Source organism: Aquarana catesbeiana, linkage group LG01 (assembly GCF_042186555.1).
Source record: "Aquarana catesbeiana isolate 2022-GZ linkage group LG01, ASM4218655v1, whole genome shotgun sequence".
Taxonomy (NCBI): Eukaryota; Metazoa; Chordata; class Amphibia; order Anura; family Ranidae; genus Aquarana; species Aquarana catesbeiana.
Genome location: NC_133324.1, coordinates 978,773,284 through 978,788,602, shown reverse-complemented (window position 1 = coordinate 978,788,602; position 15,319 = coordinate 978,773,284). Strand labels below are relative to the sequence as shown.

General features: G+C 43.6%; 1 protein-coding gene across 1 annotated transcript in view; it reads left to right on the top strand.

Moving 5' to 3' along the window:
* The window catches only part of LOC141128986 (hydroperoxide isomerase ALOXE3-like), a 175,931-nt gene that overhangs the window by 19,106 nt on the left and 141,506 nt on the right, over positions 1 to 15,319 (top strand). Inside the window, exon 4 of the mRNA XM_073616676.1 lies at positions 3,469 to 3,597. Within this exon, the coding sequence (XP_073472777.1) occupies positions 3,469 to 3,597 (129 nt within the window). The remainder of the gene's footprint in view (positions 1 to 3,468; positions 3,598 to 15,319) is intronic.

Genomic DNA, 15,319 nt, shown 5'->3' with positions numbered 1-15,319 from the left:
ATCCAAAATGGAAAAAAAAAATGTTTTGCCTATAGTTGACCACTTAACGACCAGCCACCGTCGTTATATGTCAGTACTTTGACGTGGAATACCATTGTTATGGCAGCACATAGCTGCCATGACACCGGTATCCTCTTAAACGCCCGGCGGCTGGCTTTCAGATAAAAGTGGTCTCTTCGGTGGATTTGCTGCAAGATCACTTTTATCGGTGGCGGGAGAGCTGCCCCCCCTTCCACCACGCTTCGGTCGTCTCTGCCACTTACCGGAGCCGTCGGTAGAGGCGGAGACGATTGGGTCTTCTCCCCTGTGAGACTGGATGCCTAGTGAGGGAATGATGGCCCCCCACTCGGCTCTACAACATTGGATGACGGAAGCGATGTCAAACGTCACTTCCACCCGATGCTCTTTTTTATTGCATTTTAGTGTAAATATGAGATCTGAGGTCTTTTTGACCCCCCATCTCATATTTAAGAGGACCTGTCATGCTTTTTTTTCTATTACAACGGATGTTTACATTCCTTGTAATAGGAATAAAAGTGACTCAAACATTTTTTCAAAAAGGACAGTGTAAAAATAAAAAATAAATAGGAAAAAAAAAAATGTAAGTGCCCCGTCCCGCCAAGCTCGCGCGCAGAAGCGAACGCATATGTAAGTCGCGCTTACATATGAAAACGGTGTTCAAACCACACATCTGAGGTATCGCCTCGATCGGTAGAGCGATAATTCTAGTACTAGACGTCCTCTGTAATTTAAAACTGGTAACCTGTAGAAATTTTTAATGTCGCCAATGAAGATTTTTAAAATGCCAAAGATTTTGCTATTCCACGAGCGGGCACAATTTTTGAAGCATGACATGTTGGGTATTAATTTACTCAGCGTAACATTATCTTTTACAATATAGAAAAAAATTGGGCTAACTTTACTGTTGTCTTATTTTTTAATTCAAATTTGTATTTTTTCCACAAATTGCGCTTGTAAGACCGTTGCGCAAATATGCTGTGACATAAAGTATTGCAATTACCGCCATTTTATTCTCTAGGGTGTCTGAAGAAAATGTATAATGTTTGGGGGTTCTAAGTAATTTTCTAGCAAAAAAAAATGATTTTAACTTGTAAACAACAAATCTCAAAAAGAAGTTTGGTCCCCAAGTGGTTAAGGTTTAAATAAGTGTCAGAGTTAGAGTTTTGGCCAAGGATAGAGTCAAAGGTCATGGCCAGAGTCAAAAATTGATTTCAAAGGTCAGGTCTGTGTATTTTAGGTAGGAATATTTTTTTTTTTTTTTTAAAGCATTTTTTAAATTTAGTATCAGTGTCAGTTAGTGTCAGCGTGTTTTAGACAGGATAAAAAAAATGCAAATGCAAAATGCACACTTTTGTTTCTGGGCCTTACTATGGGGTACAAACCAGAAATAATATACAGTCAGGTCCATAAATATTGGGACATTGACACAATTTTAATCTTTTTGGCTCTATACACCACTACAATGGATTTGAAATGAAACAAACAAGATGTGCTTTAACTGCAGACTTTCAACTTTAATTTGAGGGTATTTACATCCAAATCAGGTGAACGGTGTAGGAATTACAACAGTTTGTATATGTGCCTCCTACTTTTTAAGGGACTAAAAGTAATGGGACAATTGGCTGCTCAGCTGTTCCATGGCCAGGTGTGTGTTATTCCCTCATTATCCCATTTACAAGGAGCAGATAAAAGGTCCAGAGTTCATTTCAAGTGTGCTATTTGCATTTGGAATCTGTTGCTGTCAACTCTCAATATGAGATCCAAAGAGCTGTCACTATCAGTGAAGCAAGCCATCATTAGGCTGAAAAAACAAAACAAACCCATCAGAGAGATAGCAAAAACATTAGGTGTGGCCAAATCAACTGTTTGGAACATCCTTAAAAAGAAAGAACGCACCAGTGAGCTCAACAACACCAAAAGACCCGGAAGACCACGGAAAACAACTGTGGTGGATGACCGAAGAATTCTTTCCCTGGTGAAGAAAACACCCTTCACAACAGTTGACCAGATCAAGAACACTCTCCAGGAGGTAGGTGTATGTGTGTCAAAGTCAACAATCAAGAGAAGACTTCACCAGAGTGAATACAGAGGGTTCACCACAAGATGTAAACCATTGGTGAGCCTCAAAAACAGGAAGGCCAGATTAGAGTTTGCCAAACAACATCTAAAAAAGCCTTCACAGTTCTGGAACAACATCCTATGGACAGATGAGATCAAGATCAACTTGTACCAGAGTGATGGGAAGAGAAGAGTATGGAGAAGGAAAGGAACTGCTCATGATCCAAAGCATACCACCTCATCAGTGAAGCATGGTGGTGGTAGTGTCATGGTATGGGCATGTATGGCTGCCAATGGAACTGGTTCTCTTGTATTTATTGATGATGTGACTGCTGACAAAAGCAGCATGATGAATTCTGAAGTGTTTTGGACAATATTATCTGCTCATATTCAGCAAAATGCTTCAGAACTCATTGGACGGCGCTTCATAGTGCAGATGGACAGTGACCCGAAGAATACTGCGAAAGCAACCAAAGAGTTTTTTAAGGGAAAGAAGTGGAATGTTATACAATGGCCAAGTCAATCACCTGACTTGAATCCGATTGAACATGCATTTCACTTGCTGAAGACAAAACTGAAGGGAAAATTCCCCAAGAACAAGCAGGAACTGAAGACAGTTGTGGTAGAGGCCTGGCAGAGCATCACCAGGGATGAAACCCAGCGTCTGGTGATGTCTATGGATTCCAGACTTCAGGCTGTAATTGACTGCAAAGGATTTGCAACCAGGTATTAAAAAGTTTGATGGATGATTGTTAATCTGTCCCATTACTGTTGTCATACAAACTGTTGTAATTCCTACACCGTTCACCTGATTTGGATGTAAATAAACTCAAATTAAAGCTGAAAGTCTGCAGTTAAAGCACATCTTGTTTGTTTCATTTCAAATCCATTGTAGTGGTGTATAGAGCCAAAAAGATAAGAATTGTGCCGATGTCTTAATATTTATGGACTGTATATATATATATGAGGTATCGCTGCAATCATCTAGAGCAGGAAAATTTATTTTGGATTGTTCTTGGGTGGTGGGTTATGGTAATAGAAAGAAATATACAGATTTAGATTTTAAAAAATGATTTGTTTTACTATTTTGTACCAGTTTTCTATGATAAAAAAAAAATATCGGGAGATACAGGTTATCATTTACCACCAAATAAAGCCCAATTTGTCCTGAAAAAAACAAGGTATAATTCATATGGATGCACTAAATAGTTGCGATAATATGTACATTTTTACAAATGCATATCAAAGTTGCAAAACTGCATTTAGTTAATTAGATTTGTTTTAGCTTTGTCGTGAAGGGGTTTAACCCGCTACTTTAGAATGGTAACTAAATACTGACTTGGTTCCTGTAACTGGACCTTTTAATAATAATAATATTCTATTATGTAGGTGGAAAGTTTATGCAGAAGGTGCCCCTCATTGCATTGATGTAGCCGATGATAAGCCGCTCAATCTGCCTCCTAACGACCAGTACTCCTTCCGGAAGCATGCCGATTTTCATTCTGCATCAAAATCCACGTATGTATCAAGCATCTGTTTCTCTGCAAAGAAATTCCAGACAATATAAAATTAACATTGATATCTAATTGACTTTCCTAATGTGTCAGGAAACCCACTGCCACTGATTCAGTACACTAAAGCAAAATATATCAATATAATCTCCAGTCTGTAGAAAACACGGAAATAGTGTCTAGTATCGTATTTTCTACAGTACAGTGGAACCCCGGATTATGAGCATAATCCGTTCCAGGAGAATGCTTGTAATCCAAAGTACTCGCATATCAAAGCGAGTTTCCCCATTGAAGTCAATGGAAACGAAAATAATTGTTCCTCATTGACTTCAATGGCATGCAATACCTCATGCGGCCAGAGGTGGGGGGGGGTGCCGGAGAGCCTCGGAAACGGCCGGAAAGGCCCGAGGAAACCTTGGCAAACCTCAAAAAGACTCAGTTCCCAAGGTTTGCCGAGGTATGCCAAGCTGTCCTTGGGCCTTTCCGTGCATTTCCGAATTGAGCCGATCGGCTGCGATCGGCTCCGGCGCCCCCCCCCACCTCAGGCCAAATGCAGTACTGCACACGCTTTGGCCTGAATCGTGCTCGTTTTGTGAGACAACACTCGCAAACCGAGTTACGATTTCTAAAAATGCAGTGCTTGTATTGCAAAACGCTCATTAACCGCGTTACTCGCAATCCGAGGTTCCACTGTATATGTATACTGTGTTCATGTGACTTTTTACTTGCTATGTATCACACTGAGATGACGGGTGGAGCAATCAGTAAATCTGACACATCCAGCAGATGTAAATGTAGGAAAGTTCCTTTGTTTTCCTGTGCCTGCACAGATCTGGTTGGCACTGTTGTGGTAACAAGGGTTGATAGGGAAGAAAAACATTCTAATTCAAAATGATAAAGACTTATGTAGCCCCCTGTTCCTAAAATACGGGGCTATGATGTAAACTTAGTTTTTGGCTGAGCTGTAAACAGCTCAGATTAATTGTACATAGTTTATTGGATTCTGTTCTAATCTTGACTGTGTTGTGCATTTCCCACTGTTGCCAGTAGGTGTCACTGGTACCACAGGGCAGTGTGAGATTAACAACAGGGTTGAGCTGTAATACATATCCTTTTCCAGAAACAGCCCAGTAGGAGGTTCCTGGCTGCTGTGCATTCTGGGAGAGGGTATTTATGGGAGAGACGCCATGTGCTTAGTTAGTCCTGACCTTGTGGCCCTCCAGGCCTGGTGGCTACGCCACTGCAAGCTGTGCAAGTAGGCCCAGAAGCCTGTCTGGGGTCTACTACAACTTCTGAGGTGGTCCTTGCCTGTTTGGAAGAAGCTGAGCCAAGCTGAGGGGATCCAGGGGAGGACCCTTGCTGGAGAGAGCCAGGATGAAGGCTGGTCTCTCAGATGGGTCTGGTAACTTACTTGGAGAATGCACCTACATCTAACCTACCCTCACAGTACTGCCGGGTCGGCTTAATGGTTCTGGTACTGTAAAGAAGCTGTTCTACATCCAACCTATCCTTACAGTACTGCCAGGTCGGCTTAAAGGTTCTGGTACTGGAAGCTGTTCTACAATCCAATCAAGGTAATTAATTCCTGGCTGCTAAGCCTGTGAGAGAGGCTTATCCAGACATCTTGCTGGTTGCTAGATCTGTGGCAGAGATCATCCCAACCATACAATATTTACTAAGAGAAAGCTGTGTTCAGTCCTTTATTCTGAAGTCTGTAAGTGATCTTCTACAAAAAAAGGTATCTGCAACTTCCCCTCAACCTCTTTACTGCTACTTCTTTAAAAGTTTCTTATTAAAGCTTGGAAAAATACTAAAGTGATTGGCGCCCATATTGTTCTAACTTCCCATTATAGCCATGGACTCAGCGGACTTACATTCACCCCAGGGCTCCCCGTATCTGGAGGTACTCTCTCTTCTTCCAGTATACCCAAGGGGGAGCTACACTTAATAAACAACACGTGATCAATGTTTTAAAATTGTAAAATGACAACAAAAATTCTGAAAAATAATAATCTTATTTACCAATGGAGGAGGTGCAGTTTTTGCTGATTGACATCCCATCACACTCATGAGCCACTCGCAATCCGAAGGTCATTATCATGTGGAAAGATACAGGGGAGAGGGAGAAGATGTCACTCAAAATGTTGGAGCTACCCCATAAGCCCATGAAAAGTCACTTTCAAATGAGAAACCAGGCACTGAGCAGGTTCTATACAGGCAGTCCCTGAGTTACGAACGACTCCTACTTACGAACAGCCTCAAACGCCAGCCAGTTGTGCTCCACGTGAGTCCTGGATACCTTTCAAGCACTTCCGGACACATCCCACACTGCCGTACTACGCCCCAGATAACATAACAAGCGCCCGGAACATCCCACATCCGTGCACAGGGGGCAGTTACACTTACAAACGCAGTGTTCCGATCGGAAGTTACACTTACAAACGCAGTGTTCCGATCGGAAGTTACACTTACAAATGCAGTGTTCCGATCGGAAGTTACACTTACAAATGCAGTGTTCCGATCAAAAGTTACACTTACAAACGCAGTGTTCCGATCAAAAGTTACACTTACAAACGCAGTGTTCCGATCAGAAGTTACACTTACAAATGCAGTGTTCCGATCGGAAGTTACACTTACAAATGCAGTGTTCCGATCGGAAGTTACACTTACAAATGCAGTGTTCCGATCAGAAGTTACACTTACAAACGCAGTGTTCTGATCGGAAGTTACACTTACAAACGCAGTGTTCCGATCGGAAGTTACACTTACAAACGCAGTGTTCCGATCGGAAGTTACACTTACAAATGCAGTGTTCCGATCGGAAGTTACACTTACAAATGCAGTGTTCCGATCAAAAGTTACACTTACAAACGCAGTGTTCCGATCAAAAGTTACACTTACAAACGCAGTGTTCCGATCAGAAGTTACACTTACAAATGCAGTGTTCCGATCGGAAGTTACACTTACAAATGCAGTGTTCCGATCGGAAGTTACACTTACAAATGCAGTGTTCCGATCGGAAGTTACACTTACAAACGCAGTGTTCTGATCGGAAGTTACACTTACAAATGCAGTGTTCCGATCAAAAGTTACACTTACAAACGCAGTGTTCCGATCGGAAGTTACACTTACAAACGCAGTGTTCCGATCGGAAGTTACACTTACAAACGCAGTGTTCTGATCGGAAGTTACACTTACAAACGCAGTGTTCTGATCGGAAGTTACACTTACAAACGCAGTGTTCTGATCGGAAGTTACACTTACAAACGCAGTGTTCCGATCAGAAGTTACACTTACAAACGCAGTGTTCCGATCGGAAGTTACACTTACAAACGCAGTGTTCTGATCGGAAGTTACACTTACAAACGCAGTGTTCTGATCGGAAGTTACACTTACAAACGCAGTGTTCCGATCGGAAGTTACACTTACAAATGCAGTGTTCCGATCGGAAGTTACACTTACAAATGCAGTGTTCCGATCGGAAGTTACACTTACAAACGCAGTGTTCTGATCGGAAGTTACACTTACAAACGCAGTGTTCTGATCGGAAGTTACACTTACAAATGCAGTGTTCCGATCGGAAGTTACACTTACAAATGCAGTGTTCCGATCGGAAGTTACACTTACAAATGCAGTGTTGCGACTTATGAACAACTTCGACTTACAAACAAACCTACAGTCCCTATTGTGTTCGTAACTCGGAGACTGCCTATACAGGGAACGGGTGGAGCGCGCACGCTTGGAGTGGCAACGCAGATCCCAATGAATTGGTTGTTACAGCGTTGACACTAACAACAGAGAAGTGCATTGAAACTGCAAGATCAGTCAGGTAATTACTAATCATGGAAATGTGCATTCATTAAAGGTTAAGCAAACAGAAAGAGATCACAACAAAAATAAATTGGGGTTTACTGACACATTATAGGCTGTCTGTTTTTCCAATCCCCTAAATCCGGCCATGAATGGTTCGAATCTCGGCTGGTTCAGCAGGGTCCGGCCAAGATTCAAACCATCTATGAGTAGGCTGATTGTACCAAAGTCGATCCATGGATCGATTTGGGTACAACCAGCCTGTCAGATTTGTACGTGCGATTTATTGCTAACCGCTATAGCTCCCTGTGCCCCCCCTTGCTGGGAGATCAAAATAGCTCAGCGGGAGGGGTTACCCCATCAACACTGACTGTGGTAATGGGGGAATGTAGTGATTTTCTTAAGAAAAATCGCATCATCTATGGCCTGCCTAAATCTCGTGATTAATAGAATAAATATGCTAATTCTTCTAAAGTTCAGCTTTCATGCTCTGCAATCATTTGTTTCAGAATTTTTTCCAGCTGATAATTATTGTCTAAATTATTGCTTTTTTTTTCTAAGTTGTTATTTTAGTTCCATGAATTTTATGTAAAATATTCAAATACAGTAACTTGACAGTCAGTCGTTGTTTATTAATATAGCCGATTTCAAACCTCCTAAATGTAAAGTTGACAGTGTTCCTGTTAGTTACTGTACAATACTGTCAAATTATAGTGACAAAGGGTAGCACAAAGAGGACTTTAAGGTCAATCAGCATCAACAATAAAGGTACCGACTGCTCAAATACAGCTAAACAACGTTCAGAAAAACCACAAAGGGGGATTTGGGATGGGTTTATACCAATGTACTAGGGCTCCCTACACATCTTGTGCATGGTAACAAATCAAGTACAGTGTGATGTGGCACAGTGCCTTACATTTTGAATGGTACCCCAAAGCACCTACACAATCCACTGCACCGCACTTGTGTCGTAGTGCACCACATCGCACAGATGTGCAAACCTGGGCATTTTGGTGTGCTGCACTGAAAAGAAGGCTTTTTACAAAAATACAATTAAAGAAATGAACAATCTTTACTCATAAAGAACCAGGAAGAAAAAAAATTACAAATATGGACCCTTTGGCATCTTTATAAAAAATAAAAGCTGCATTATTCCTTCATGATATGTTATGCATTAGGCTTTTACTAGGACCCAAACAACTCTTCTTTCTTGCAGAAAGGTGTAGAGGGGTGCCCCCCTCCCCAAACCACCCCCCCTTTTATTTCTTTCTTTTTTCATTACAAGCCACCCCTACTCTTTAGTCCCACCCTCACCACAAACTTACTGTGCCTCACCCTTTTCTCTTCCCTTTTATCTATAACCCTTATATCTAATCAAAAAGATATAAAGCAGGGAGACGTCAGTTGCAGAAGTTTGACTTTTTTTTTTTTAGACTGTATGTACAGTATATGTCATCCAAATGTACACAATTGAGTGGTAGGAAGGATGTTAGTTAATGGTGAAAACATGCCACACAGCCTGCGGAAATGCACACATTAGCTCTGTTTTCTGTAAATGTCATCACTGCTTGTCTCATCATCAACTTTCTGAATGATGTATAAGTGTTTGGCATTCCCTACCATAACATAATGGAAGAGCCATTTGCATAGTTGCCAATATTATAAAAAAATGTATAAAGCCACTTTTTTGTATGTAGGCGGAGTCATATTATAATAAGGGGTATTCCTTTGTAGGTGTGGTGTAGTGGGGGTGTGAAAATGCATTTAAACTAAATATTAGGTGTGGCGGCCTGTCCATAGGGGGCGCATGGGCGCCGCCCCCCTCCCCCCCCCCCCCAAAAAAAATGTCCCTTTAAAAAAAAAAGAACTTCCTTTTAAGTGTACTGTGTTCCGGGCAGGCGCCGGACACTGTGCACTATGGAAGCGTCATGCCAATGCAGTCCCGTGATTGCAGGCAAGACGCTTCATTTGCGGGGTTTTCTGATGCCCTGTGGCGCTGTGCAGTGCGCCTCTGCGCGCTGATTGGGCCATTCTACTTCGTGTCTTCATGTCTGGGCGGTGCTGTCTCCCGGCGGCGTGTCACTTCCTGTTTCAGCTCTGTGTAAATGGACAAGACAAGGTACTGTGTTACTGACAGCCTGTCTGTCCCCAGTATTATTTTCTCCTTAGTCTGTGATCGGAGGGTGGAGGGAGCCGTGCTTCACCTCTGCCCTGCCAGGCATCAATCTCTGCTCCAGCCCTTCACCCGACAAATGTGCTGGAGCCTTCATTACACATCTGCTGTATGTGTATATCACGGGGGCTCCCAGCACTGCGTCCTGGAGTCATGCTGTACATTCTATCATCTCATCTCTCTCTCTGTATCTATCTTTCTATCTATCTATCTATCTATCTATCTATCTATCTATCTATCTATCTATCTATCTATCTATCTATCTATCTATCTATCTATCTATCTATCTATCTATCTATCTATCTATATCTATCTATATCTATATCTATCTATATCTATCTATATATCTGTATATCTATCTATCTATATCTATCTATATATCTGTATATCTATCTATCTATCTGTATATCTATCTATCTATCTATCTGTATATCTATCTATCTATCTATATCTATCTATATCTATATCTATCTATATCTATATCTATATCTATATCTATATCTATATCTATATCTATATCTATCTGTCTGTCTGTCTGTCTGTCTGTCTGTCTGTCTGTCTGTCTGTCTGTCTGTCTGTCTGTATCTATCTATCTGTCTGTCTGTATCTATCTATCTGTCTGTCTGTATCTATCTGTCTGTCTGTCTGTATCTATCTATCTGTCTGTCTGTATCTATCTATCTGTCTGTCTGTATCTATCTATCTGTCTGTCTGTATCTATCTATCTGTCTGTCTGTATCTATCTATCTGTCTGTCTGTATCTATCTATCTGTCTGTCTGTATCTATCTATCTGTCTGTCTGTATCTATCTGTCTGTCTGTCTGTATCTATCTATCTGTCTGTCTGTATCTATCTATCTGTCTGTCTGTATCTATCTATCTGTCTGTCTGTATCTTTCTTATCCATTCTATCCCTCTATGTGTCTATAGGACCCATCACGGGCGAGTTACGTTAAGGGGGGGGGTTGGTTGGGATTTTGTTTGCGCCCCCCTAAAAAAATGGAGCACCAGCCGCCACTGGGTGTGGCTTAAAGGGGGTGTGGTTAGAGTCTGAGATGAAAGAGGGATGGAGGGAGAAGGAAGAGCGGGATGGAGGGAGAAAGAGTGAGGAAAGAGAAAGAAAGGGAAGGAGAGAGAGAGAGAGAGAGAGAGAGAGAGAGAGAGAGATAGGAAGGGAAGGAGAGAGAAAGAAGGAAAGCAAGAGGGATGGAGGGACAACAGGCCCAGATCCTACACCACAATAGCAATATGTGTATTCCAGAAAGTAACAATCAGCAGATAAAGATACTCCAAACACCATCCCCCACAGGCAGATCCTATCAAACAGATACAAGAGATGGTCAGAGACTGTGCAGACATGCTACAGGAGACAGTCAGAGACTGTGCGGACATGCTACAGGATACGGTCAGAAAGTGTGTGGACATGATACAGGAGACGGTCAGAGAGTGTGTGGACATGCAACAGGAGACGGTCAGAGAGTGTGTGGACATGATATAGGAGATGGTCAGAGAGTGTGCGGACATGCAACAGGAGACGGTCAGAGAGTGTGCGGACATGCAACAGGAGACGGTCAGAGAGTGTGTGGACATGATACAGGAGACTCCAAAGACATGTTGGTAGGTTAATTGGCTTCTGTTCAAAATTGGCCCTAGTATATGAATGTGAGTTGGGGACCTTGGATTGTGGGCTCCTTGAGGGTAGGGACCAATGTTGGTGTACGATGTATGTGTGGAGTGCCGCGTGAATTGGCGGCGTTATATGGGTACCTTAAATAAATAGGGATGATTGTAGACATGCACCCACACTCACTCAGGTTGAACTGGATGGACTGGTGTCTTTATTCAACCTTACTAACTATGTAACGTGATTATAACAAAAAAGTGTGCAGACATGCTACAGGAGACAGTCAGAGAGTGTGCGGACATGCTACACGAGACGGTCAGAGAGTGTGCGGACATGATACAGGAGACGGTCAGAGAGTGTGCGGACATGATACAGGAGACGGTCAGAGAGTGTGCGGACATGCTACAGGAGACGGTCAGAGAGTGTGTGGACATGCTGCAGGAGACGGTCAGAGAGTGTGCGGACATGCTACAGGAGACGGTCAGAGAGTGTGCGGACATGCTACAGGAGACGGTCAGAGAGTGTGCGGACATGCTACAGGAGACGGTCAGAGAGGGTGCGGACATGGTACAGGAGACGGCCAGAGAGGGTGCGGACATGATACAAGAGACGGTCAGAGAGGGTGCGGACATGATACAGGAGATGGTCAGAGAGTGAGCAGACATGGTACAGGAGACTGCATACCTACTACAAGAGATGGGGTCAGAGATTAAGGACACAGCTGACAGCATAGAGAGAAGAGGAGGTGTACAGAGAAGATGGGGATGATAATTCCCCTGTCCTGTCGTGTCCCATCCCGGTCTGTCCCTGCACTCCTCCATTCACCTGTCTCAGGGGGGCACACCCACTGCATTCAGGGCAGCATCATGATATCATGTGCATGCACCCGAGGTAAGCCGAGCTTGCCCGAGTCCAAGCGGCTGAGCTGGAGCGGCGCATGTGCAGTTCCACATGGCCCGCGGCCATGTTTTCACAGGCTGAGGCTGCGGCCATCTGGTGATCTGATGGGTCGTCTACAGCAGTGGTCCCCAACCTTTTTGACACCGGGGACTGGTTTCATGAAAGAAAATGCTGCCAATGACTGGCGGTGTTCGGCGGGTCTATCTCCGCAGCTGATTTGTCTGGGCAATGGCTGGTGTTAGAGCTTCAATCATCCCGACACCATGATTGATATGGTGTCAGGATGATTGAAGCACATTATTTATATTATTACATTGTATTATGAAATTAAATAGTTCAATTCACCATAATGGAGAATCAGTGGGAGCCCTGAGTGTGTCACTTGTCACCAGATGCAGCGTGTCACTTGTCACATTGCCTGCCACCAGATGCAGCTTGTCACCTGTCACGTCGCCTGCCACCAGATGCAGCATGTCACCTGCCATCAGATGCAGCTTTTCACTTGCCACTTCGCCTGCCACCAGATGCAGCTTGTCACTTGCCATGTCGCCTGCCACCAGATGCAGCATGTCATCTGCAACGTCACCAGATGCAGCATGTCACCTGCCATGTCACTTGCCACCAGATGCAGCTTGTCACCAGATGCAATGTGTCACTTGTCACCAGATGCAGCTTGTCACCAGATGCAATGTGTCACTTGCCACCAGATGCATCATGAGACCTCCATGCTGCTGTATCACCAGAGCCGCTGCTAGAGGTCCGGGGCCGGCACTGGCGATTTGGTCTCCACCATCATTTTACAGAAGACTAGCTCTCATGGAAGCCGAGGGGAAGAAACAAGAGGCAGAGCCCAGGTGGCAATGAAAGCGGCTGCGAGTAGAAATGGAGCTGCGGCAAATCCCCGCCCCACAGCCTTTCCCACAACAGGTCACGGACCGGCAGCAGGCTGCGGGGCAGGGGGGGTTGGTGGCAGCTTTATTTCTACTGGCAGCCGCTTTCATTGCCACCTGGGCTCTGTCTCTTGTTTCTTCCCCTCGGCCTCCATGAGAGCTGGTCTTCTGTAAAATGGAGGAGATCAAATCACCAGTGCCAGCCCTGGACGTTTAGCAGCGGCTCTGGCGATACACTGGAAACAAAGCCAATTTCCCGTGATTTTCCAGAGGACACGGTAAGACCGGGACAAGGGTCTGAATACCGTGAATGTCCGAACCGGGACTATTGGCATGTATGCATTTGTACTGTTATTCTATGCCGATGCTGTGCACTATTATTTTTGTACTGCCATTTCCTTTAACTGAAGAAATTATTTAAAAAATAATTGTGTGCTGCTTCCTAACACAACACTAATTATGGCGTACTTTTCAACGGACTTTACGACAGACTTTCCGAATGAACGGACTTGCCTACACACAATCAACCAAAGTCCGATGGATTTGTACATGATGACATACGACCGGACTAAAACAAGGAAGTTCATAGCCAGTAGCCAATAGCTGCCCTAGCGTCGGTTTTTGTCCGTCGGACTAGCATACAGACGAGCGGACTTTTTGACTGGACTCAAGTCCGTCGAAAAGATTTGAAACATGTTTCATTTCTAGGTCCGTCAAACTTTTGGGGAAAAAAAGTCCACTGGAGCCCACACACGATCTAATTGTCTGATGGACTCCGGTTCGCCGGACCAAGTATGCCGTAAAGTCCGGTCGTGTGTACGCGGCATAACATTTTTGTAAATATCTTATTATCTCTTTTCATGTGACAACACTGAAGAAATGACACTTTGCTACAATGTAAAGTAGTGAGTGTACAGCTTGTATAACAGTGTAAAATTGCTGTCCCCTCAAAATAACTCAACACACAGCCATTAATGTCTAAACCGCTGGCAACAAAAGTGAGTACACCCCTGTTATATCCTCTGAGTTGTGAGAGACACAGGACTGGTCTGGAGCAATGGATGTTTATTTCAGTACACACTGTACAGTCCTGTGTCTCTCACAACTCAGAGGATATAACAGTGGTGACGAGGATGGGATTTACAAAGTGGCTATCAGTCTGAGAGAGAGACAAAGGCAGTTCGGATTGTCACCTGGATAAAAGCACTCACAGAGCCCAGCAGAAAAATGTCATTGATCGGGACATTAAGTGAATTTGATGGGGAACAGACATCCTGGAGTTCCTGGGTTGAGAGACTGGAACAGTATTTCGGTGCAAATGCCATCCTAGACAACAGGCAAGTAACAGTATTTCTGACAGTGGTTGGTGCTAAGACATATGACACTCTTATGCCCCGTACACACGGTCGGACTTTGTTCGGACATTCCAACAACAAAATCCTAGGATTTTTTCCGACGGATGTTGGCTCAAACTTGTCTTGCATACACACGGTCACACAAAGTTGTCTGAAAATCCGATCGTTCTAAACGCGGTGACGTAAAACACGTACATACGGGGCAGTGGCCAATAGCTTTCATCTCTTTATTTATTCTGAGCATGCGTGGCACTTTGTGTGTCGGATTTGTGTACACACGATCAGAAATTCCGACAACGGATTTTGTTGTCAGAAAATTTTATAGTCTGCTCTCAAACTTTGTGTGTCGGAAAATCCGATGGAAAATGTGTGATGGAGCCCACACACGGTCGGAATTTCCGACAACAAGGTCCTATCACACATTTTCCGTCGGAAAATCCGACCGTGTGTACGGGGCATTAGTTAGAATTTGAGTGGATTTCTAGATTAACGTATAACTAAAAGCAAAACTTATTTTTTTTAGTTTTGAATGGAGTGGTGAGGGATTAGAACATCTGGCATTTTTGATTGCTGTCGGTGTCCTCATTAACCACTTCCCGCAAAATCGCGTGCCTGTACATGTGATTGTACCGGGGTGATATCTGCAGCTGCCATTTTTTAGAGCTGACGGTTGGCTTTCTTGTAATAACAACCGATGCAGCTAAGCAGCCCGCTCGGCTGTTATTACAAAGGAGCGCCTTTCGCCGCTCCGCCCGGTTCTCCTTTCCCACTGGGATTCAGCTTTGATTGACTTTGATCAGGTCTCCGATGTAGAAACCCAGAAGTGACGTCAGATCACCCCTGATCCCTCCATAAAGATTACCTGTCACTGGCTATTACTGTCACAAGGGATGTTTAGTTTGTCGCCATTCCATGAGTGTGCACAATTTGAAAATATGACATGTTGGGTATCTATTTACTCGGCGTAATATCATATTT